Source organism: Triticum aestivum, chromosome 5D (assembly GCF_018294505.1).
Source record: "Triticum aestivum cultivar Chinese Spring chromosome 5D, IWGSC CS RefSeq v2.1, whole genome shotgun sequence".
Classification (NCBI taxonomy): Eukaryota; Viridiplantae; Streptophyta; class Magnoliopsida; order Poales; family Poaceae; genus Triticum; species Triticum aestivum.
In genome coordinates, this window is record NC_057808.1 from 529656333 (window position 1) to 529680941 (window position 24609).

The 24609-nt window shown below is 47.4% G+C and overlaps 1 protein-coding gene across 1 annotated transcript; it reads left to right on the plus strand.

The window, feature by feature from the left end:
- The first annotated feature begins 18681 nt into the window (after nucleotides 1-18681).
- On the plus strand, nucleotides 18682-23886 carry LOC123123499 (receptor-like cytoplasmic kinase 176). Its single transcript, XM_044544016.1, has 6 exons — nucleotides 18682-19132; nucleotides 21267-21592; nucleotides 21838-21973; nucleotides 22090-22232; nucleotides 22339-22462; nucleotides 23230-23886. Exons 1-6 carry the CDS (start codon nucleotides 19075-19077, stop codon nucleotides 23718-23720), a joined length of 1278 nt encoding a protein of 425 aa, XP_044399951.1. The 5' UTR covers nucleotides 18682-19074; the 3' UTR covers nucleotides 23721-23886.
- Nucleotides 23887-24609: the final 723 nt, after the last annotated feature.

Genomic DNA, 24609 nt, shown 5'->3' on the forward strand with positions numbered 1-24609 from the left:
TGCCATGATAAAAAGGCATCTATTTCCTCGAATTGTTGTGCTAAGAATGTAGAGGAAACCCAACACCCCATGGAACAAGATGTGGTCTTGAATGGTGCTTCAAGGGATCCTACATCATCATCTATTGTATTTGGCCTTATGGCCAAGGCTTCAAAGGTATCTCCCACTTTGAATCCCAATATATCTTGTGATGATATTGATGATGGCAAGAATGATGATGATGTTGATTATGATGAAGAGAATGATAATGTTGCCTCCTTAAAAATTAAGGGGGAAATGATTTTTAAAGCTCTTCTTAAGAATAAAATTGCTCGTTCCAACTTCATGGAAATCATGTCTATTGATATTGAGGGCAAGAAATATATTGATGAGTTGGAATCTCGTCTTGAGGAGCATGAGGTCACCATTGATAAAATGGAAGGTCATGAGCGTGATTACGCTAATGAGATTGCGGACCTCTCCCAAGATCTTGAACTTGAACAAACCACCAAGGAATCTCTTGAGGAGACTTTTGCTCTAGAATTATCTAGAGTGAAGGAATCTCATGATAGAGCTCTTGAGGTGGCCAATGTTTTTAAAACAAAAAATGCTAAGCTTGAAGTTGCTCATGCTAGTCTCCTTGAGGATTTTGAGCCCCTCAAAAATGGCTCAAGGGTCATCAAGGGTGAGCTCATCAAACTCATCGAGTCTCGTGCTCAACTTGAAGCTTCTTATTTAAAAGAGCTTGCCAAGTTGTCCTCTCCTATTGTTGTTAATGATGATGCTTGTTCTACTAACTCTATTACTTGTGAAGCATCCATTTTGAAGGAGAATGTTGGGCTACGGGCACAACTTGAGTTGCTATCTAGCAATTATGGGAAATTAGAAGAAAGCCATGAAAAGCTCTCAAGCTCTCATGATGATCTTCTAGTATCCCATAATGTGCTAAAGATATCTCATGAGGCCATGATTGCTAAGGTAACATCTAGTGAGCCTCATGTGGACACCAGCACTACTTTTAGTCAAAATGCTAAATTGCCTTGTGCTAGTCCTCGTAAGTCATCCATGCATAACATTGGTACATCTTGTGATGAATTGCTTTCCTTGCCTTGTTGCTCTAACGATGAAGCTTATACTTCCTCTAGTGCTTGTGTTGAGACTAACCATGTAGAGGAAATCAAAGAGCTCAAGGTCCAAGTCGCTTCTTTGAAGAAAGACTTGGAAAAGTGTCATGAAGGGAAGGTGCAAAAATATCTTGAGTGTGTAAAAATCCCCCAATGACAAAGGTGGACTTGGATTCAACTCCAATAAGAAGAAGAAGTCCAAGAGCAACAAGAAGAAGGGCCAACAACAAGTCAAGAATTCGGCCAAGATCATTTGCTTCAAGTGCAAAATTGAAGGGCATCATGTTAGAGCTTGCCCTTTGAAGAAGAAGGCCATTAGTGACAAGCAACAAGGGAAGCGGCCAAAAGTTCTTTCTCATGCTCAACCTCAAGTTGAAGAAAGGCCTCTTCCCAAGAAAACTCAAGCTAATGCTTCTCAAGGTGAGAAATCAACTGAGAAGAAAGTGAAGAGTAGACGTTGCTACCTATGTCGTGAGAAAGGTCACCTCGCTTCTTCATGCACTAGTGGTAACTTATCCAACCCAATTATTATTGATGATATATATTCTCTTGGGAAGGATAAGGTTGGCAATGTGTTTTCCAAGTTTGTTGGTACTCAAAGTGGTTTCAAGCAAAGAACCATTTGGGTTGCCAAGCTTATTGTGACTAACCTCTTAGGACCCAACTTGGTTGGGAACCAACAAGCTCAAACTTGATAAATAGGTATCTTTGGAGGGCATTGGAGACTTGGCTACATTATGAAGAATCAAGGGGTCTTCATCATTCATATTGCCTCAAGCCAAGTCATCTGGATTATCAAGTTTCTATCTCATATCCAATGTGCCTCCTTGCGGTAACTTGTACTTAAATTGTTTACATTGAAAGTTACTTGCCCCTTTGCATGTTTGGTGTTGTACCTTGCATGTGTTTGTATATGTGTGCTTCCAATTTTCTTATCTTGAGTAATCAAGTATGTTTATGTTGGTTTGCACTTCATGTACGTGTGAGTTGTGTGTTGAGCCTTTTGCATCTGTATCTTAATTGGCTCTTGTGAGAGATTAATGGAACACCCATTTTGGGGGAGTGATGTGCTTTGTGCACCTCACGGTCCCACAAATGTGTGTACATGAGGAATACCACCTAGTATTGATATTGCGAGCTTATCTAGTCACTATATGGTATGTCCTCTCATGAGAAATTCAAATTCTAAATAGTCCATTAATTATCTCTTGTTGGATCCTTTTATTGCCTCTTGTTAAGTTTTCTTTGGTATCACATTATGTGGGAGTAATATACTATGTGTATATTACAACCCTAGAAAATGTGTACATTTGAGATATTGTCACCTAGAGTTGATATTGTAAATTATCTTGTTCCTAGGTGACATGTTAGCTCTACAAGTTGCAGTTTTCTTGTTCTTGGTGTGAAGATGATATTGGATTTCCTTCTATCTACCACTGGGAATCATTTCCAAATACTTCTTGTCTTTTGAAAATTGGTACTCACTTATGCGAGGTCGAAATTATTGATCATCTTCATCGGATTTTGTTTTCATTTGCCTTACTCTTGCGAAGATTGTGTCAACTCCCATTGCCTTCCATGCCACTTGAGGATCTTGTTGTTTTCTTGATCTTATCTAGTGTTTTCTTGATATAGTGAAAATGGTGATCCCACCTTGTGCATTTTGTATTCAAATGCAAATTATCTATAATGCACAACTCGTGGGGGAGCTACCCTATTTTCTATAAAACACTCACCTTGTGATCCTTTTCAAGTGTGTGTTGGTGGAATGCAAACTGTTTCTTTTTGGTACTTTGTGCCATCATGAACCTTTGTAGAGCACTTGGTTTGTTTGGAACCATTCTCTCTTTTGGGAGTTTGACATCTTTCTTTTCGCCTGTATCAATGGACATCTCATTCCTTGATGTATCTTTCAGTTGATATCCTCCAAGTGATGATTCATTCATTTGGTATCTTTTCTTCACTTGGTATTTCTTTGTCAATTGGTATCGGTTCTTGAGAGTCTTGAGCATGCATATTAACTTCATGTAGTCTCTTTGGCATGCTTTCTTTCTTTGACCCAATATATAGGGGAAACTCCACCAAGTCTCAAATTGGATGAGATGTGCATGAATTTCATTTTCATATCTATATGCACATATTTATGTGGAGTTTGTCCTATGTATTGTTGGTTCTCTAAATTTTTGGTCCCAATGAGTTTGGGTACCATTTTGTTTGTGTTGTTGTTCTAGGAACAATTGGAGATGCATTGGATGCTCGGCTCACTCACAAGGAAGGTGTTGTCACCATGTGCTTATTGGAGTCAAGCTAGGATGATCAATGAACTACTATCTACCTTTAATTGGTATCTACTACATCCTTCCAATGTTAACTCGGTAACAAGTATCTTCATATACTTCATGCACACATTTCTTGCATCAACCTTGTGTAGGTTGTATCATGGCATGTTATTCATTCTTTCTTGTGATACTTGTTTCCTTTCTCAAAGCATCCCAACAATGATCTCTCTTTTCTAGTTGTGATGTCTTTGATGTTCGTGTGGTTGAAATTCATTTATATACAATAAGACCATATCTAGCCATGTGCTATGCTCTCAAGAAAATATCTTATTGGTATATTTATGACTACCTTGTGGATATCTTGTTCTTTCCTTTTTGTAACTATTTCGTGTGTATATCCTTCTTTGTGGATTGATATCATCATGATTTTCATCTACCTAGAATCTTATACACTTGAGAGAAGTTACATTTGTAGTTGATATCCTTATTCTTTCACGTCCACCTTTCCTTGGTGGTTATGTGAACAGATTTATCTTGAGTGCGGATCTTATATCGTTGCATCTTGATGCACTCTGTTGTGGTGAAGATATTTTTTCTCTTGCTTGTCTTGATAAGGCTTTTGCCATTTCGATTGGTATCCCTCCTCTTGACAAAGCTATCATTTTCTTTCTTCACCATGGGTTCTCACAAGTGTTGGTTATTCATTTTGCATATTTAGTGTGCTTGTGAACCCATTTGCCTGGTGTGTGTGGGAAGGCATGTCATTCACCTTGTATCTCCACTATTCAAGACTATGTTGATGCTTAATGCTCACCCTTACATTAGTCTTCTCAAGTGCTTTGCCATGACTCACACGCATCATTTTGGTTGAGCCTACTCTTAAGTTGCCTCTTTTATATGTTGCTCAGCCATTTGTTTGTTGCAAGTGCTAGGCTTTGACATGCTCACTTGCACTTGTTGTGAGTTTCTATTGATTTTCGGGGAGTGATGATCCTATTTTGTGCACTTGGTATCCTAATGCAAATATTCTAAGGAGTGCACAAATCATGGGGAGCTTCACTAGTGTCTTTAGAACACTCCGTTGCTCTCTTGCACTTGTCGTGAGGTTCTATTGATCTTGGGGGAGTGACGATCCTATTTTGTGCACTTGGTATCCTAATGCAAATATTCTAAGGAGTGCACAAATTATGGGGAGCTTCTCTAGTTTCTCTAGAACACTTCTTTGCTCATATCATAATATCTTTTATTCACGTGGCACATAGGATCATTGGTCTAGTTGGTTCAATTGGTATCTTTTGATAGCTTGCTTCAATTGGTATCTTTTGATTGCTTGATTGCTTGTTTCTCTCTTTGTTGTGTCTTTGTGGCATATCATTCTTTAGCAATCTTTGTGCCTCAATATATTTTGTCTTCCTTCAAGTATTTACCTTTGGATATCTATGGAGGAACACAATTTATATTGGCCTTCTAAGCTTTTTCGCTCATTTTGGCAATCGATGCCAATGGGGGAGAAGTTTCAGAGAGTTTTTGTGGATAAGTTTACAGAGTTATTTCTTCTTGCTTTGGCTTTGTTCCTAAGCATTTGCATATCATACACATGCATCATTGGTTGTTGCGTTGCATGGTGATGCATAATTCCTTATATAAACTCTCTTGAAAGTGATTGTCATCAATTACCAAAATGGGGGAGATTGAAAGAACATGTGGTGCCCCCATGTGTGGTTTTGGTAATTGATGACATTCTCTATGGACTAATGGTTGCATTGAGTTATATTTGAAGCATTTGTCCATAGGCTTTTCTTGAGGTCCATTTGTTGGTTTCAAGGAGAGCATGTGATGATCAAGGTGCTATTCAAGGAATTATTTAAAGATTGGTCATGTGAGAGGTTGATCAAGACTAAGTCAAAGAGTGAATCAAGTTGATCAACTCAAAAAGCGTGCAAGATGTACAGAGAGGGATCAAGTGATCCCATGGTATGGTATGTTTCCATGGGCTTGCGTTAAGAGGAAGATATCATACAACCCATGGAGAGGATGACATCAAGTGGTGATCGTCATCAAGATTGCGGTGTGCAAGTTCAAGTGGAGCATCATGAAGAGATCATGTCCTTGATGCTTGCCGTCCATTGTGGTGACAATGGACTTGTGAAGATGCGTCAAGGAGTGGCTCACCCATAGTGTAGTATGGGGGAGAAATCTAGTAGTCTTCATCAAGCTAGTGCAATCAAGAAAGGTGGTCCAACTTGAGTGAGTCAAGACCGTCATCATCTAGCTCAAGTGGACTATGTGCAAGGAAAATGTTTGTTCTTGATAGGTTTTCTATCTCATGGTGTTAGTTGGGAGACCGGATTATAGGATCGATAGTCGTACTATCAAAGGGGGCTCTCGAGTGAGTAGCTTGATCGTATCGTTCGGTGAGAGCTCAAACCATTGCATTCTTGGCACCATCATATTTCTTGGTTCTTGTTTGGATTTTCTCTTTGTGAGGTTTTAGAGCTTCTGGTTATCTTCGTGACAAGCTCTGGTTCATCGAAAACCGATTTCCTATGCATCTTCTTTTGCGTTTTCAGTGTTGGAGTTTTTACCGGTCTTATTTGAGAAAGGGTTCTCACCATTTTATTTTGGGTATTTTCTCAATTGCTATTTCTTGTATTCTATCAAGATTGTGTTAGCCCTTGTCTCTAGCTTTCCAACAAACTTGGTTTCATCAAATTCAGAGTTCGTTTGCAAAAGTTGTGGCCGTTTGAATTTTACCGGTTCCCGCATCTCTCTGCCTAGTGCGGGTGCCCGGGGTCCTTGACCCCCGGGTGCCCGGGGTCACCCGAGCCCCTCCATAGTGACCTCTCTGGCTGGTCCGGGTGCTCGGGGTCTCGCCCCTGGTTCCCGGGGTCATCCGGGGCGCTCCCTCTCCTCCTCTGATCACCCCGGGTGCCCGGGGTCTTGGACCCGGGTGCCCGGGCTCCTCCGCCTCCTCCTCTCGGCCCCCTCCGGGTGCCCAGGGTTGCGACCCCCGGGTGCCCGGCCCCCATGGCGCTGTGCTTCCCTTGTTCGTCTGGGTGCCCGGGGTTTTCTCCCCCGGGTGCCCGGAGTTTAGTGGCTTTTTCTCTGGGTTGTGCGGGTGCCCGGACCCCTTTTGTCCGGGTGCCCGGGGTACAACGGTCATATTTTTCTTGGGGGTATTTATACCCCCTTCTTCCACCTCCAACCTAAGAAATCTTAGCAAGTTTTCCCCCCACCATTGTTGACCTCTTGGAGCTTGCTATCTCTCAACCCCTCCATCGATTCTTGCTAGTTTTTGGGGGAAAAGAGAGAGGAGATCTAGATCCACATTTCCACCAATCACTTTCTCCTCTATGTGAGGGTAACCCCTTGGATCTAGATCTTGGAGTTCTTGGTGTTCTACTTCTTGTTCTTCCTCTCATTTTCCTCCATAGCTTTCATTGCTTTGGTGGGATTTGGGAGTGAGGGACTTGGGCACTCCGTGTGCCCTTGTCATTGCATTAGTTGCATCGGTTTGAGTTCTCCACGGTGATATGTGAAAGTGAAAAGTTGAGAAGTTTATTACTCTTGGGTACTTCGTATCCTAGAGCTTGTTCCTCTTGGGTGCTTGGGCGCCCTAGACGGTTGGTGGTACTTCGGAGCTCAATCATTGTGGTGTAAAGCTTCGGGCAAGTGTCGGGGTCTCCAATTAGATGTTGTGGAGATCACCCCGTGCAATTTGTACGGGTTCCTGTCGGTGTCAAAACCGGCGGATCCCGGGTAGGGGGTCCCGAACTGTGCGTCTAAGGCGGATGGTAACAGGAGGCGGGGGACACAATGTTTACCCAGGTTCGGGCCCTCTCGATGGAGGTAATACCCTACTTCCTGCTTGATTGATCTTGATGATATGAGTATTACAAGAGTTGATCTACCACGAGATCGTAGAGGCTAAACCCTAGAAGCTAGCCTATGATTATGATTGTTCTTGTCCTACGGACTAAACCTTCTGGTTTATATAGACACCGGAGGGGGCTCGGGTTACACAGAGTCGGTTACAAGGGAGGAGATCTACATATCCGAATTGCCAAGCTTGCCTTCCACGCAAAGGAGAGTCCCACCCGGACACGGGACGAAGTCTTCAATCTTGTATCTTCATAGTCCAACAATCCGGCTGTCCGAGGACCACCTTATCTAGGACTCCCTCAGTAGCCCCTGAACCAGGCTTCAATGACGATGAGTCCGGCGCGCTGATTGTCTTCGGCATTGCAAGGCGGGTTCTTCCTCCGAATACTCCGTAGAAGATTTTGAACACAAGGATAGCGTCCGGCTCTGCAAAATAAATTCCACATACCACCGTAGAGAGTATAATATTCCACAAATCTAATCTGCTGACACGTTTCATAGCGTGACATCACGCCACGGCCCGGTCATTATTCGAACCGTTTTTCCCAACCAGCTACTGCACATATTGCGAGGCGGTTCTCTCGGCACGTCTTGTCGAAGCAGAGATCGTGTCCCCTTATCACGGGATTCTCATCAATACGGGTGTGGGTAACCCAACCGTGCCATCAATTACGGCGCTTGGGGAATAAGCGGGTTTAGCAGGCAAGTGGGGAGGCGCACAATCCCTGCTGCCTTTATAAAGGGATAAGGACTCCCTTTCGCACCCACGCCTTCTTCTTCCCGATCCATTCCCCTTCGCTCGAGCTCCAGCGCCCAAGCGTTCAACTTCTCCGCCCACAAAGGCCTTCCGAAAATGTCCGGATCCAGAGCAGGAGGCAAGTGGATGGCTTCTACCGTCCGGGAGAAGGATATCAAAAAGCTTCGGGAGGCCGGGTACCTGGCCAAGAAAATCATCCACCGTCTCCCGACGGCGGGACAGATCGTCCCTACTCCGGAACCCCACGAGAGGGTTGTATTCCTCCCTCACTTTGTCCGCGGGCTAGGGTTTCCCCTCCACCCGTTCGTTCGCGGCATCATGTATTATTATGGGATCGATCTTCACGATCTGTCCCCCAATTCCTTCCTCAACATCTCGACATTCATTGTCGTGTGCGAGGCTTTTCTCTGCATCTCGCCACATTTCGGCTTATGGCTGAAGATTTTTAATGTGAAGCCCAAGGTAGTGGGCGGCGAGCATGCCGAGTGCGGGGGTGCTATGGTGAGCAAGATGCCCAACGTCACATGGCCAACAGGCACCTTTAATGATTCCGTCAAGGAGTGGCAACAGCAATGGTTTTACATCACCGAGCCGCGTGGCATGGAATGGGCTGCTACTCCCGAGTTTCGATCCGGAGCCCCTCTGCGGCTTACATCCTGGGTCAAGAAGGGCCTGAATTGGTCTTCGTCCAATGAACTGTCGGTGCTCCAGACACGCGTTAAAGATATGGAAGACAAGAACATCGAACTTGTCAATGTAGTCCAGGTGATGCTAGTTCGCCGGATCCTGCCTTGTCAACACCGGACTTGCAATCTATGGGAATTCGATCCGGCCAAGCACCAAACCCTGTGAGATCTCTTCGGCTCCTCGCACAAAGACATCTGGAAGGTGCTTTTCAAGTCCAGCAAATCATGGCCGGACTCAGCCGAGGACCGTGGGTACCAACTGTCCCGCCCTGCAAGCTCGGTAAGTCATCATACATTTTATCCGCATAACCCAAAGGAAATGCTTAATGTGGTTTCCACAACTCTCCTAGGGCTGGACGAAGAAGGCTAAGCGGATCTACTGTCCTGCCCCGCTGCCCGAAGAACCGGCCGTCCCACTTCTAACGAAGATGCTGGTCCCGACGCCTTACAAGGTGCCGAAGAAGACGGCCGAGAAGGAGGCCAAAAAGACCCGGGGCGGCCTTCGTCGCCGCGGCACTTCAGACACAATATCCGAAGGCTCCAATGCCCGTTCCGCCTCCAAAGAGGACGAGGAGGAGGAGGAAGATGAATCCCCCGTGGGGGGAAGAAAGAAGAGGACGGCCTCCGCACACTTGGAGGCCGAGTCGCCTAAAAGGGGAAAAGCTCCTCTTCCGGAAGAGTCCACTGCCGCCGCCGACAGCGGCCCGGCGTGGGATCCCAGGGCCCAGCCCCTGGTGAACTTGTGAGTATATAAAGTCTGAATACGTTTATGCGTCCAGACTCATCATGGCATAATATTTTAACCTGGGCCATATTTTTTGTAGTCCGGCGAGGTCCCGTACCAAACAATCCTCATCAGAGGATTCGCTGAGCTCGGACGCTATGGAGAGCGGGACGCCCCCGAAGGCCCCTTCCCCCAAACAGGTGAATAACACCGAGGCTTCGTCCCAGAAGGACCCCGGCCAAGGAGGAGAGGAAAAGACCATGAAGGCGGCGCCTGGAGGTCAAACTTCAGGGGCCGGACACATAGGGGAGAAGATTCCCCTGGGAGCTGACAGCGGGGGCCATCTTGAATTCGGCTCCCAGTCGGATGCAATTCCAGAGACCAATACGGCTCCAGAATCAAGCAGGCAACCTCCCTTAGCTGGAGGGGGCATACCTGTTCCATCGGCAACCTCTGTCCAACCAGAGGTGTCAGATGCTTTGTTGGTGGCGCTGAAGAGCGCCTCCATCGTCGATGAACACCGTGCCCTTATAGGTGCGGTGATTGAGAAGATTCAGTCTGCTGAGAGTGGACTGAATGAAGCTTGTATCAGCCTTATAAAAGGTTTTGAGGTATGTTTTATGAGGTTTCGAAGAGTGTCATGGTATGGATAGTAGCCCCTGATACACTGTTCGGTGAAAGAAAGAACCGGACAGAGGATCAAATTTATGTTCGCAAGAAGACTCACTTGATGACATCTATCTCTTTTTTTTATGAGCAGGCGTCAGTAGCGGCTGCTGCCTCTCATGCTGCGGAGGTCTCCAGACTGAATCAAAGTCTGGAGCGGGCCAAAGAAGAACTTGGCCAGTTGAAAATGCAGTTGGGAGATAAACAAGGTATGCGCAAGGATTGTTCGCGTTTATTGCGAACGAATTTTCAATATGATAAAATATGTTTCATAATTTGCGCTAGGGATGATGACCGAAGTCGAGGCTCTTAAGAAGGCTCTGGCCGAGGCCGAGAAAAAGGCAGCCACAGAGCAGGCTCATCGTGAGGAGCACGAGGCCAGGGTTATTGAAGCTGAGCAGGAGCTGCAAGAGGCCGTGAAGAAATGCGAGACCTTGGAGCAGAGTTTAACGGAGAAAGAATCCGAACTCACCAAGGCTCATCAGGCCATGAGCGATGCTCGGGGGGAACCCAAAGCGCCCTGCAGGAGATCCAAGAGGCGAGGAAGATCGCGGCGGGTAAGGCTTTTTTCCATGTAAAGCAAGTATTTGAGGAGAAAATTATGTTTCTAATTTTGAATTCAGATTTCTCCAGGGGTATTTGCGGAGCTGCCCCGCAGCATATCGGATGCCGCCCAATTCTACCGAGCCGAAGAAAGGAACACTGCGGATAAGCTCTTCTGGTCGCAGTATTTGGCACCGAATTATCCGGTGCCTTTTGTTGATCAACTGAAACAGCTGATCGAACTGCATAAGGCGGCGGAACTAGCCATGAAGGATTTGATTATCCGGCTATGGCCCGCCGAGCCGATTCCAAGCAGCTACTTCGGGCTCGTGAAGCGGCTTGTGAGTGCCTGCCCTCGACTTGACGTCATCAAGCGGTCGGTCTGTATAGAGGGTGCGCGAATGGCCTTCGCCCGCGCAAAGGTGCACTGGGGGAAGATGGATGCTGAAAAGCTGATGACCGAAGGACTGCCAGAGGGGAAGGAGCACCGCAAGCCCGAATTATATTATGAGGGTGTCCTGAAAGGATCCTACCTTGTAGCGGAGCTATGCACCAAGGACATTATATTTCCATGAATGCAAATCATGTTGTCCTTTGTAATGTTTGAACAAGGTCATTTATATTATTTATTGCATGTTATATAAAATTTTATCCTCCTGCGCGGCCGTTTTATATATTAATCCTGAGAGTTGGCCAGTCGTCGGCTTCTGCCCCCACGTAAGAAGTACGGGGGTGTTCGGGATAAACCTGATCACTCTTTATCCCAGTTTTGGGTCCTTCGAAGGAGGTGTTCAGCACAACGAACCAGGCAATCGGACTATAGGGCTTTATCACTCTCACTTAGCCATATGAGCTTTAGGAAGGTAGGCGCAGCCCCTGGTGTTCGGAAGACCGCACGAGGGGCTCTATAAGCACCTGATCGGAAGAAAACCAATCCATCGCACGCTGCATTGGTTATGGCATTATGCGGGAGAAATCCTTAAAGATTTTACAACCTCTCGAACAGCTGACCAGCTCTCGCCGTATCATGACAGTCAGTTTTTGGCTTTCTCTATTGAGGTGCTCGTCCGGAAGAACCGGGACACAATCGCAGTAGTTCTCCCAGTGCTACCTTAGCCGATATAGCGGAACGTAAGGTACCAAAACATGGGAGCCGGGCAAACCCAACTATTGACCCAAGACATGATTCGGAGCTGATGCATATAATGCTATAGGTTCGGGGTGCCGAACTTCCGTGAAGGTGTTCGGACTTTATTGCCGTATTATGGGTAAAACGAAGCCCCTGGCATGTTTTAAGGCATATCGTGGTGTACGGATGCCACTTGACAAAAGAATTTAAATAAGAAATAACAGCAGACAAGCGTCATATAAATCCACATGTTGTATTTGAATAGTACGTCGATGCGTATGAGTACAGGTAATGTGATAAAAAAGAAATATGACTGTGGAACCTGCTAAGACCAGGGGGAAGAAGCTGTGTGCGGATCCAGAGTGTAGTCGGATGGTCATCGCGGGAAATATCTAAGGATTCCCTTGCGCGTTCGAGCTGCCTCCACATCGCCCGTCCTGGTCGGCGCAAAGGTGAACCTGCGAAGGAAATGTAAGAAATGTTTGTGTGCCGGAGAGCGGTTGAGCCGCTGGGTGTGGCCTGTCCTAGCCTTCGCCGGAGTGTTTAATTGAGCTCTGGACGAGCCGGGCTATCCTGCCGCGAAATAGTTCAGAGTCCTTTGGCGGTGTCCGGGAGCCTGGCCGTCGACTCGAGGTTCGGCTGCAAGGTGCTGCTTGTTGCTTCTGCTGTTAAGGCAGCGGTGTACTCGTTGGTGCCGAAGGAAAGTTCGGCCTCGCCCTTAACCATGATGACGCCGCGTGGACCGGGCATCTTGAGCTTACGGTAGGCATAATGTGGCACCGCGTTGAATCGAGCGAACGCGGTTCGTCCGAGCAGTGCCTGATAATCACTGCGGAAAGGGACGATTTCGAAGATTAACTCTTCGGTACGGTAATTGTCTGGTGATCCGAAGACTACCTCAAGGGCGATGGAGCCTGTACAGCTAGCTTCCACACCTAGTATAATGCCTCTGAAAGTGGCTTTAGTGGGTTTGATCACCGAATGATCGATGCCCATCTTGCGCACTGTGTCCTCGTAAAGTAGGTTTAGACTGCTGCCTCCGTCCATAAGGACTCGTGTGAGGTGGAACCCGTCAATTATTGGGTCGAGGACTAGTGCGGCTGGATTGCCCTGATTGGCGTTAACCGGACGATCCGTGTGGTTGAAGGTGACCGGCCCTAGTTTATATTGTGGGACGACTAGTTCCATTAAGTCGGCATCCCTAAGGGTGCGCATCCGGTCTGGGTTGGGAATGTGGGTGTTGTTTACCACGTTCACCGTTTGGATTTGCGGGGGAAATTTCTTTTGCCCTCCTGTGTTTGGTGATCTGGGCTCTTCGTCGCCATCATCGCTTTGGGACCCCCCGTCTTTGTTTTTGGCGCCTGCCCTGCCGGCTTGTTTGAAGACCCAGCATTCTCTGTTGGTATGGGTGGCTGGCGTTCCTGGGGTGCCATGAATTTGGCATTGACGGTCGAGTATGCGGTCCAGACTGGACGGACCCGAATTGTTATTTTTGAGTGGCCCTTTCCGCTGACCGGACTTAGAGCCACTAAATCCGGCATTAACTGCCGTATCTTCGGCATTTTCATCATATTTGCGGCGCTTGTGTTTGTTGCGTCGGGGTTTGCCGTTGTTATCTCTGGCCTCTGATGTGCCAGGGTTACTTGTTGTGTCGTTGCTACGGGCCAACCAGCTATCCTCGCCCGCGCAAAAGCGGGTCATGAGTGTCATGAGGGCTGCCATGGATTTTGGCTTCTCCTGGCCGAGATGTCGGGCGAGCCACTCGTCACGGATGTTATGTTTAAAGGCCGCTAGGGCTTCGGCATTCGGACAATCGACAATTTGGTTCTTTTTAGTTAGGAACCGAGTCCAGAATTTCCTGGCTGACTCTCCGGGCTGTTGTATTATGTGACTTAAGTCATCAGCATCCGGTGGTCGCACATAAGTGCCCTGGAAGTTGTCCAGGAATGCGTCTGCCAGGTTCTCCCAACTTCCGATGGAGTTTGCCGGCAAGCTATTCAGCCAATGCCGAGCCGGTCCTTTGAGTTTTAGCGGGAGATACTTGATGGCGTGTAGATCATCCCCGCGGGCCATGTGAATGTGGAGGAAGAAATCCTCTATCCATACCGCGGGGTCTGTGGTGCCATCATATGATTCAATGTTCACGGGTTTAAACCCTTCTGGGAATTTATGATCCATTACTTCATTGGTGAAGCATAGTGGGTGTGCGGCGCCTCTGTGCCGGGCTATATCACGACGCAGTTCATATGAGTCATGTCTGCTGTATTCGGTCCGACCGGATTTGCTTTTAATATGTCCGGCATGACGGTCGTCGTCACGCGTTTGGGGGCGCCCTCGTGATCCGTAGATCGATCTTTTATGTCCTGCTTTGTTTTCCAATACGTCTCGCAGGTCCTGCGTGTTGCCCCGGGCCTTGGTGTTTTTGTTTAACCGGCGGTGGGGTGCGGGCTGGACTTCGGCCTGATATGCCGCTTTGTCTCGGCCACGAGGTGGCCGGTCAGCTGCATCATACGCTGGAAGCGTAGGCTTTAATGCTTCCTCCTCGAGTTGGGGTAGCAACCTGCGCTTTGGGTAACTTTTGGTTGGGCGTTCGAATTCGTATTCCTCGGCCGCCAAGACCTCAGTCCATCTATCTGCTAGCAGATCTTGATCAGCTTGAAGCTGTTGTTGCTTTTTCTTCAGGCTTTTTGCTGTGGCTATAAGCCGGCGCTTGAAGCGCTCCTGCTCGACGGGATCCTCAGGCACGATAAATTCTTCGTCGCCGAGGCTCACCTCGTCTTCAGAGAGAGGCATGTAATTATCATCCTCTAATTCTCCGTCTGCTGCCTGTTCCTTAGGGCTAGTTTGCCCATCCTCCGGCTCGAAATCTGGCTGGAGGGGATTGTCTTCGTCTTCGGCACTATCCGCAGCGTTGTTGTCTCTTGTGCCGGTATCGCTGCTTTTGCTTTGGCGGGGCTTAGAGCGGCGCCGATTACGCCGGTGCTTAGATTGCTTCTCGGATGGATTGTCCTCCGTTGCCTTATCGCCATCGCCTTCTTTGGGGGTGTCCACCATGTATATGTCATATGATGAGGTGGCAGTCCAGCGCCCTGTGGGCGGTGGTTCCTGTTTGTCTCCTGCATCGTCGTCCATATCGTTGATGTCTTCGGAGCCGAAATCGAGCATGTCGGTTAAGTCGTCGACAGTGGCTATTAAGTGGGTGGTGGGTGGGGAACAAATTTCTTCGTCATCCGCTTCCCACTCAAGCCGGACATAGTTCGGCCAAGGGTCTCCTGACAAGGAGAGAGACCTCAATGAATTTAGCACGTCGCCCAGGGGCAAGTGCTGAAAGATATCCGCGGAGGAAAACTCCATGATCGGTGCCCAATCTGATTCGATAGGCACGGACGCAGGCGGTTCGGAGCCCGTGGCCGGGGACGAATCCAAGTGTTCGGCAACACATGTCTCATAGGAGGTGAAGTCAGCATTCGGCTCTATCGCCGCAGAGTGCGCGGCCTCCGTGGCGGGGTCTATCCACCCGTCCTCGGACGGCACGATCTGCTCCGGATTGAGGGCCGGAGTAGCCACATGTGTGATCTCCCGAACACTGTCCGACGGCAGAGCTAAGTCATGCTCGTCGTGACTGTGCGGCGCACCTGACATGGGCTCGAATCCGTCGAAGATCAAGTCTCCGCGGATGTCGGCAGTATAGTTCAAGCTTCCAAACCTGACCTGATGGCCAGGGGCGTAGCTTTCGATCTGCTCCAGATGGCCAAGCGAGTTGCCCCGCAGTACGAAGCCGCCGAATATGAAGATCTGTCCGGGGAGGAAAGTCTCACCGTGGATCGCATCGTTGCGATGATCGAAGGAGCCATCAAGCCTTTATGGTGACGGCACAGTGGAACTCTCAATGAAAGCACCAATGTCGGTGTCAAAACCGGCGGATCTCGGGTAGGGGGTCCCGAACTGTGCGTCTAAGGCGGATGGTAACAGGAGGCGGGGGACACAATGTTTACCCAGGTTCGGGCCCTCTCGATGGAGGTAATACCCTACTTCCTGCTTGATTGATCTTGATGATATGAGTATTACAAGAGTTGATCTACCACGAGATCGTAGAGGCTAAACCCTAGAAGCTAGCCTATGATTATGATTGTTCTTGTCCTACGGACTAAACCCTTCGGTTTATATAGACACCGGAGGGGGCTAGGGTTACACAGAGTCGGTTACAAGGGAGGAGATCTACATATCCGAATTGCCAAGCTTGCCTTCCACGCAAAGGAGAGTCCCACCCGGACACGGGACGAAGTCTTCAATCTTATATCTTCATAGTCCAACAGTCCGGCTAAAGGATATAGTCCGGCTGTCCGAGGACCCCCTTATCCAGGACTCCCTCAGTTCCAGTGACCGCCCCCAAGGGTTGCCAAAGTGTACGGGTTCGGTGACCGCCCCTAAGGGTTGCCATTTGTACGGGTTCGGTGACCGCCCTCAAGGGTCCCTTAGTGGAATCACGGCATCTTGCATTGTGCGAGGGCGTGAGGAGATTACGGTGGCCCTAGTGGCTTCTTGGGGAGCATTGTGCCTCCACACCGCTCCAAACAGAGATTAGCATCCGCAAGGGTGTGAACTACATCATCGTCTCCACGTGCCTCGGTGATCTCTTACCCGAGCCCTTTACTTATGCACTTTACTTTGTGATAGCCATAGTATGACATGTTATATATCTTGCTATCACTTAGTTGTTCATCTTGCTTAGCATAACTTGTTGGTGCACATAGGTGAGCCTGTTGATTTAGGTTTTGTTCTTGACAAATTAAACGCTAGTTTTATTCCGCATTTGTTCAAGCCTAAACCATAATTATTTTAAAGCGCCTATTCACCCCCCCTCTAGGCGACATCCACAATCTTTGATTTGAGTTTGTCCACAAGGAAATCAAGAGGTAGAGCCGCAAAAAAAGAGATCATTTACAAACACGAGAGAGCCGATAAGGTAACAAGAGGGGCCTAAATGGATGCCATTTACAACACTAGAGTTAAATCCACAATTTTTTAATTGCAAGTACAATAAGATACCATTATTATTGACAACTTTGTTCGTTGCCTCGAGACTCCCAAACGTCCAAAGGCTTGACCATTAATGATGGCATCACATGAAGGAGATGTAATGCATTTAGGGATGGTGAAATGACCATGCAACCCTTCACGTACCAGAGCTCTAACACCGAAGTCACATTCATTTCCGTCAAATGCTTTAGCTAAATCAATTATTAACACACAAAAAATCATGTTTCCAATAAAAAGGTTGGAAAGAATACGTAATTTCTTGAGCAATGATGAAATTACCCGGGAGTTCTATGGCCTTGAATAAAATCTTGCTAAGCTTCATGGTCGTAACCCAACATATGATCTTTGAGCCTATTAGCCTGAACTTGTAAACCATGATGCCAAACTAATATGTCTAACATCACGAGGAATTAAAAGAGTTGTCTCTTTTTGGAATAAGGGTAATAAAAAGTTATCATTAAGCTTGATATGAAGTTCACCTTCTAGTAGGATATCTGGGTAGTAAGAGTAACACCATCTCCAATGAAGCTCCAAGCAGAAACATAAAAGGCAACATTTCCTCATTAGGATATGCGTTTCTTTTCATGAGGAGGTGAACCCAATGGAAGGGGCAGTCGTACACGGAGTGGAAGGGGTGAAGTTTGTTGTCCCTGTCCCACAAACATCACCATTGTTGTATGCAAGGGGCAAAAAATGTTCATGTGTTGTCGTTATTTAAGTTGTTGCACTGAAGGATATGGAAGCCTTATCGAAGGATCATGAAGTTTAGACCAGGAAAATGTGAAAAGGGGGCACATGCAGTTTGGAGGTGACTAAGAGAGAGGTGGAGGGGTTGGGCGCTAGAGCCATACATGCTTGTGGAGCAGAAGAGGACGAGAAGGAAAAAAAGAGAGAAAGATACCTGTGTTTTGCTTCATGTTGTTGGACACACATTGTCTTAGTCACCTTGAATTGATGTAGACACGACAGCGTAAAAGTCGACTGGGAGGTCTACAAAGTTCAGCAACTCAGAACAGTGGTGTAGCAGAAGGATGGGAAGGTAGATCGAGAAAGGAAGACGATTCCTCTTTTAAAGGCTAGGGGTTGAATAGGAGACAAGCCAATGCGCGAGAACATAATCACATGGCTGTAGCAAGGGAAATGAGTCAAAATTTGTCGCGACTCTGTCGGAACCGCGCTGGCATATTGAGAGAAAGTATCGACGCTTGTCGCGACTCTGTCAAAACCGCATCGGGTAGCGAGAGAAAGCATCGTTGTTTGCCGCAACTTTGTCGGGACGGTGTTTGTCGCGATGCTGCCGGAACCGCTCCGACATGTCGGTACTTTCTCTCGGAGGTTAGGATCTGGGCAGGAGAGAACCAATGCACGAGAACTGAATCGGAGGGAGGTGGCGAGAAAAACACGCTAATGTTTGTCGTGACCCCGCTGGAACAGACACAGCAAGATCCGCATCGAGGTTTGCCGCGACTGTGTCGGGACCGCGCCGACACAGCGGGAGAAACATATCGATGTCCGTCGCGACCTTGTCGAAGCCCGCATAACGGGAGAAACGCGCCCACATTTGTCGCGACTCTGTTGAAACCGCACGAGCATCCATCCACTCACCAAATATAGCAAAACCTCTATCAATGCCCATTTGCAATTTCTTTCAACGTTAGTAGGTGGCAGCAACGCACGGATAATGTTGGTGATCAGTCATCGTCTCATCCATCACTCTCGGCCATTCATTTCACCCCCTCCTCCTCCGGCGGTAAAAAAGGGGGAAACGGTAAGGAAAGCCGCGGCCCCCACCCCCCAGCGTCACGCGGCGCCTCCCTGCTTTTCCCAAGAGTCGGCCGAGCCAGCGGCGCGGCTGCGCTGCTGCTGCTGCCGCTGCTGTGCTGCCTACCGCTCGCTACTCGCTACCGTCCACCCCCCGCAGCCCAGCAGAAGCAGACGCAGCAAAGCGCACGCTTCCCTCGCGCCCCTCCTCCTCCCCCCGCTCCCCGCCATTAACTCCTCTCGCTTTCGCCCACTCTCGCTCCCCCCTTCTCTCTCCTCACGCGCCCCGCCACGCCACCGCTCGCCGCGGCCGCTATTTATCGCCCCCCTCCCCGCCGCCGCTCGGAGGAACCCTAGCCCGCTCGCCCGCTCGCCCGCTCCCCCGAATTCCCACCCCCGCATGAGGCGGACTGCTCGCCGCAGCCTCGTCGCGTCCGCGAGCCGAGGGTTGGTCCGGTAGGGTCGTTGCTGCTGTTGGGGCTGGTTGGTGCGGCGCCGCGGCGGATGGGGAACTGCTGGGGCACGCGGATCAAGGATGGGAGCACCCACCCCGGCGCCTCAGGTTCGCCTCTTCTCCTCCCCTGGCCCGCTGATTTTCCGGTGACCCCATGGATGGATCGACGGGGTTTCGGCCGATTCCTGCTTGGGTTCGATGATGTGACGCGGTGGCTCTGAGATGCCAACACCAAATCCATTCCTAGTTTTTTCATTCGTATGCACTGTTTGGTCATTTCGTGGGGACTCCGGTGGGAATCAGAGATATCAGCGGATTATTATTGTGCGCAATTAGCCTCATGTCGTTCGCGAAAGGCTTAACTTGTTTGTATGCGTGATTCGGTTGGTGGCCTGTTTTGGGGCGATCCAGTCGCTTGATTTGGTTGCATAGCTAGTGGCCTAGTAGCCTCAAAGTGTTCAATCGCCACACTAAAGCGAGATATCGTAGTTGCTTTTAGAGTGGTCTCCCCAAAGTAAGCCTTGGCTGCCTTGTGAGGCTGCATAGGGCCTGTGCCATTGGTGGCATAGGCTTTATTAGGTGGTGGGTGCCTTCTCTTGTACAGTCATTGGACATTGATGCTTCGCTCCTAACATTATTGCTTCACTAGCTAGTACCATGTGTAGTACTGTAGTGCATGCTCTTTCATCATGAATTGGATAGTACTTATCGTTATCAGAAGGTAATCGTATGGGACAGGACATGTACCTGGCTCTCAGTGTGGTGTGTGTTCTGTGTTGGGGTGTGGTGTGGATGTTTTAGCATCGTATGTGTTGGTACTCTCAGATAACCACTTAGCACGATGAATTCAAAACATCCTTGATTCAGTTGCTGATGCTGACCAAGAAACATTTGATTGCGGTGGATGATTTTAGCATCATATCTATTGGTACTCGGCACTGACACTTAGCTTGATGAATTCAAATCACCCCCTGTTGTTGACCAAGAAATTTGATTGGCGTGGATATCTTAGCATCGTATCTATTGGTACTCTGTGCTGACCACCTGTTGTTGACCAAGAAACATTTGGTCGAAGCAAGACTAATACTACAGTGCAGTACGTCTAGTGTGCCCTTGTAGTGGCATTCTGGCATGTATATGAATGACTATCAGTTGACTTTGTTTATTTACATGTTTTTCCTTAAAAAGTGTGTCACATGAACTTAGGGGCAGCTTGTCAAGGAAAAGAGAACCGTTAGGGTTGACTAATTGTTTCTATATTGCTATTCGTCTAAATTAATTATTGATAGGAACAGGAGAAGTGCTCAAGTTGTTCCTTGTTTAAGTTGATACTAAAATTTGTTAAACCACCTGTTCAGATATCATACATAAGTCCAGTATAGAGCACACACCTTGATTTTTGTATTCACACCGGTCTGTCTGTTTCCCGCGCATATTCAGTAAGGTTTTCCAGTCATTAATTGCGTATTTTCCATGTCTACAAACAATTGGATATAATATAACGCTATTATCTTCTTTCCCAGTAACGGGCAGAACTTTTTTTTTGTGATTGACGTGTACTTCTAGTTCCGTTATTCAACTGTGTCTACCAAAAAATCGGCGTTTAACTGCCATTATTAGGTGGCATTTCTATACCCAGTATATAAATATGCTAAGCCTCTGGATATGCTATGTGGCATGGCAAGTGGGCAACGGACGTACATTTGGCGGGACAAGGTCTACTGTTAATTTATGTATCTGACCACTTCATGGAGGGGAACCTCTCTGATTTTCACCATATCCATTAAGCGACAGTGCTCAACGCAAATAATCATTTAATCTTTTGGGTCAGAAGCATATCACCATTCACATTTAAATATCACCTGTGCCCTGTTGCTTGCCAACCCCTATCAAAATGCTCTTGGCACCAACTTCTGGGACACCAGTCAATCCATTATCACTAGCATCGTCTACCGCAGACTGCAATGGCTAGTCTTGCAACTCCTGATCCTCATATCAAGTTTCAGATAAATCCAAGTGATGATTCCTTGTTACAACCAGTTCCTAATTACTGTGCAAAATTTCCTTCAAAAATGTCAAGTGTTCGGAACTTGCGATACATGATGTTCATTCTGTGGACCTGTGATAGACTAGTGCAAAAACTAATTCATGAGATAATACTTCCATTTCAAATAGATGACTTGATTTTGTATTTTGTGTATGTTTCAGTCAGTAGAATCTGCACTAAAGACATTATTTGCAGGAATGTTCTCAAGGGGTAGTGGTAAAGATGGGAGTAGGCTTAGTGCCTGCAGCAGTCGAGCTTCTTCGGCTTCCATGCCTCCAAGTGCAAAGACTGAATGTGAGATCTTGCAGTCAGCCAATGTTAAGGTCTTCAGTTATAATGATCTCAGGTTAGCCACAAGGAACTTCCGTCCTGACAGTGTGCTCGGTGAAGGAGGGTTTGGATCTGTCTACAAAGGATGGATTGATGAGCATACATTGTCAGCTTGCAAACCTGGTACTGGAATACCTGTTGCTGTGAAAAGACTCAACCTGGAGGGTTTGCAAGGGCACCGAGAGTGGTTGGTGAGCATGACTGCCATTCCATTTCTTGCTGTTGTTCTTGGATGTCATTTTTCTTTGAAGTTTACTTTCGATTATTGGCATATTTATGTGATGTATCTGAATTCCTTAGTTACATCTTCAAAAGTCCAATGGTTCGCACCTCTGTCCTTTATGTGACGCATCTGAATTCATTAGAGGATATTTTTTTTAAAGTGTTAACCAAACACCTGGATATTTTTCTGACTTTATTATGTGTCCATTTATAGGCTGAAGTTAATTACCTAGGTCAGTTTTGCCATACCAACCTTGTCAAGCTAATTGGGTACTGCTTAGAGGATGAACACCGGCTCCTGGTGTACGAGTGCATGCCACGTGGGAGCTTGGAAAATCATCTTTTCAGGAGTAAGTTAAACTATGACTTGGTGCTCTACTGCCGTCTTATTCATTTTGCATACGATATCGATTCAGACTGTAGCATGTTCTGGTTATAACTTGCTACATATGAATCCTTAATGTAGGGGGCTCACACTTTCAACCTCTTTCATGGAACCTAAGAATGAAGGTTGCACTTGGAGCTGCTAAAGGACTAGCCTACCTTCACAGTGCAGAGGCTAAAGTTATTTATAGAGATTTTAAGACATCCAATATTCTCCTTGACACAGTAAGTGAAAGTGAATCATCACTAGAAAGTGAATCATCAATATACCATAGCTAACCTCTATGATCATCTGATATCTACTGACACAAATGCATATTTTACTTCCCAGGACTATACCGCAAAACTCTCTGATTTTGGATTGGCAAAGGATGGCCCTGTTGGTGAGAAGAGTCATGTGTCCACAAGGGTAATGGGAACACATGGTTATGCAGCTCCAGAATATCTGTCAACAGGTAACCTTTGACTTGCAATTTACTGTTTTATCAAGCCAGTATTCTGCACATTTGCTTGTCTTGGATATAAAACATTGTCATGTGACTGGAACCATTGAATGTTAGCGCAGAGCTCATAGTGCATTAGTTCATAGAAGTTAGTGTAAGCTGTAATTCATTAAAAATGTGTAAGCTGTTTCCTCTTATGCACATCATCCGTTGCTGCGCAGATCCCATTTTTGGAACGACTTTTACTTTGTTCAATTTGCTAGACATGCAGTATAAATGCATTCCATGTCAGGCTCTGATTGAATATCTAACATCCAAATGCCAATACTTGAAATGCATGATTTATGTATACGGTGTACCTTTTCTTTTGTGAACTATATACAAAGGTGTGAATACAAACTATGTAGGGAAATGTTTGATGGTGATTTTTAATTGTCTTCAACCATAAGTTATGTAATTACTCTAAATTTATTTTGCTGTGCAAATGTTGCTATGCTGCCTCTGGTAAAATTTACCTAGAGTTCATATTCGGTATGTGGAAAATATTCATTTAACTAGTCAGTAGTCACTATTTTCAGGTCATCTAACATTTTGAATTCCGCTTAATTTGCATTGTTGTGAGAATATTAAAATTCTGCCTTCTAGGCACATACATTGTTGTGAGAATATTAAAATTCTGCCTTCTAGGCACAGAACATACTATATTTTTTCATAACATTTAGCCAACAGCTCCTATTCAGCATGTGATGAACATCCATCTAACAAATCAACATTTTCAGGCCACCTCACTGCCAAGAGCGACATCTATAGCTTCGGGGTAGTGCTTCTGGAGATGCTGTCAGGCCGTCGCGCCATTGACAAGAACCGTCCCCAGGGCGAGCACAACCTTGTCGAATGGGCCCGGCCATATCTCACACACAAGCGCAAGATATTCCGTGTCCTTGATACCAGGCTAGAAGGCCAATACTCCCTGAACGGAGCCCAGACAATTGCTGCCCTCGCTGTCGAGTGTCTGTCCTTTGAAGCTAAGATGAGGCCGTCCATGGACGCCGTAGTCTCTATTCTGGAAGGGATACAAGACTCCAGCGACCCAGCCAGAAGACCGGCAGATCCAACCAGAAGACCGGCAGCAGAGAGGCCTCAAGACCCCAAGAGTGGAAGCAAAACGGCGCCCGGCGCAAGCAACAGCGGCAAAGGTCGCCGTAAAAGCTCGGGAGACCTTCTGAAGGAGCCTGGCCGAGACCCAAAGCCGTCGGCCTACTCGTCGTAGCGACGCCCGAGTCTGAGCCTGTTAGCTAGCTAGGGTGGTAGTGTGTAAATTTGGTGTGCATATTCCTGATCGTCGTCAGGCTTTTGGGCTGCTCAACTTGAGTTAACTGGGTGGATTTGTGTGTCATCATTGAACTATTGGCATTGAAGTCTGAGTTCGTCATGCATCCTCTCTCGTGCCTGTGTGTGCATAGTCTTCACCGGATCAAGTTCATACCATATACTCAGTGAAGTATATCAGTGGTATGATTCTGGTTGGCGTCAGTGAGTGCCGGTGGGACACATGTGCCAATGTGGGATTTGTCACCAATAGTCGAAGTAGACCACCGCGGTTTAATTGTGAGCACTGTGCTGCCTGAGTTTCCAGGTCTAACAGTACAAATAGGATTGCCCGCGTCAGTGTCACTAGACAAATCTCTGTAGTACTATGTTTGGCTCATTCTAGTAGAAAAACTATTGCACATGTTTCACGAGGTACACAGATATCCGGACCCTGTCTGACTCTACCGGAGCACGACGGAGGCGAGGAAGCTGAGCACGGCGACGGCGCTGACGGCGGAGCAGCACAGGTCGACGAGCACCTCCCGCCTCGCCTTGGACTCCTTCCTGCCCCTCTTGCTCCTCACGAACTCCTCGTACATCCTCTTGGCCTCGTATCTTTCCCTCTCCCCTCCTTTCCTCCTCGGTCCCTCCATCGCGGCCGCGAGGAGCCGCAGGCTGCCTTCGCCGCTCACCGCCGCGCCGTCGGCGTCCTCCACGGTCAGGCTTACCTCCCTGAGGCTAAGGCATCCGGCCTCCTCCGAGCAGGTGACCGTGGCCTCGAACTTGCTCCCGCCCAGCACCACCGCGTACCGCACCAGCGTCTCGCCCGTGTACCAGTGCCTGTCCAC

Bases quoted from the DNA above. Each gene is read 5' to 3' on its own strand.
- LOC123123499 (XM_044544016.1), top strand. From the start codon at position 19,075: ATGGGGAACTGCTGGGGCACGCGGATCAAGGATGGGAGCACCCACCCC. The intron at 19,133-21,266 runs GTTCGCCTCTTC...CATTATTTGCAG, and splicing joins CACCCACCCCGGCGCCTCAG to GAATGTTCTCAAGGGGTAGT. The intron at 22,463-23,229 runs GTAACCTTTGAC...CAACATTTTCAG, and splicing joins TCCAGAATATCTGTCAACAG to GCCACCTCACTGCCAAGAGC.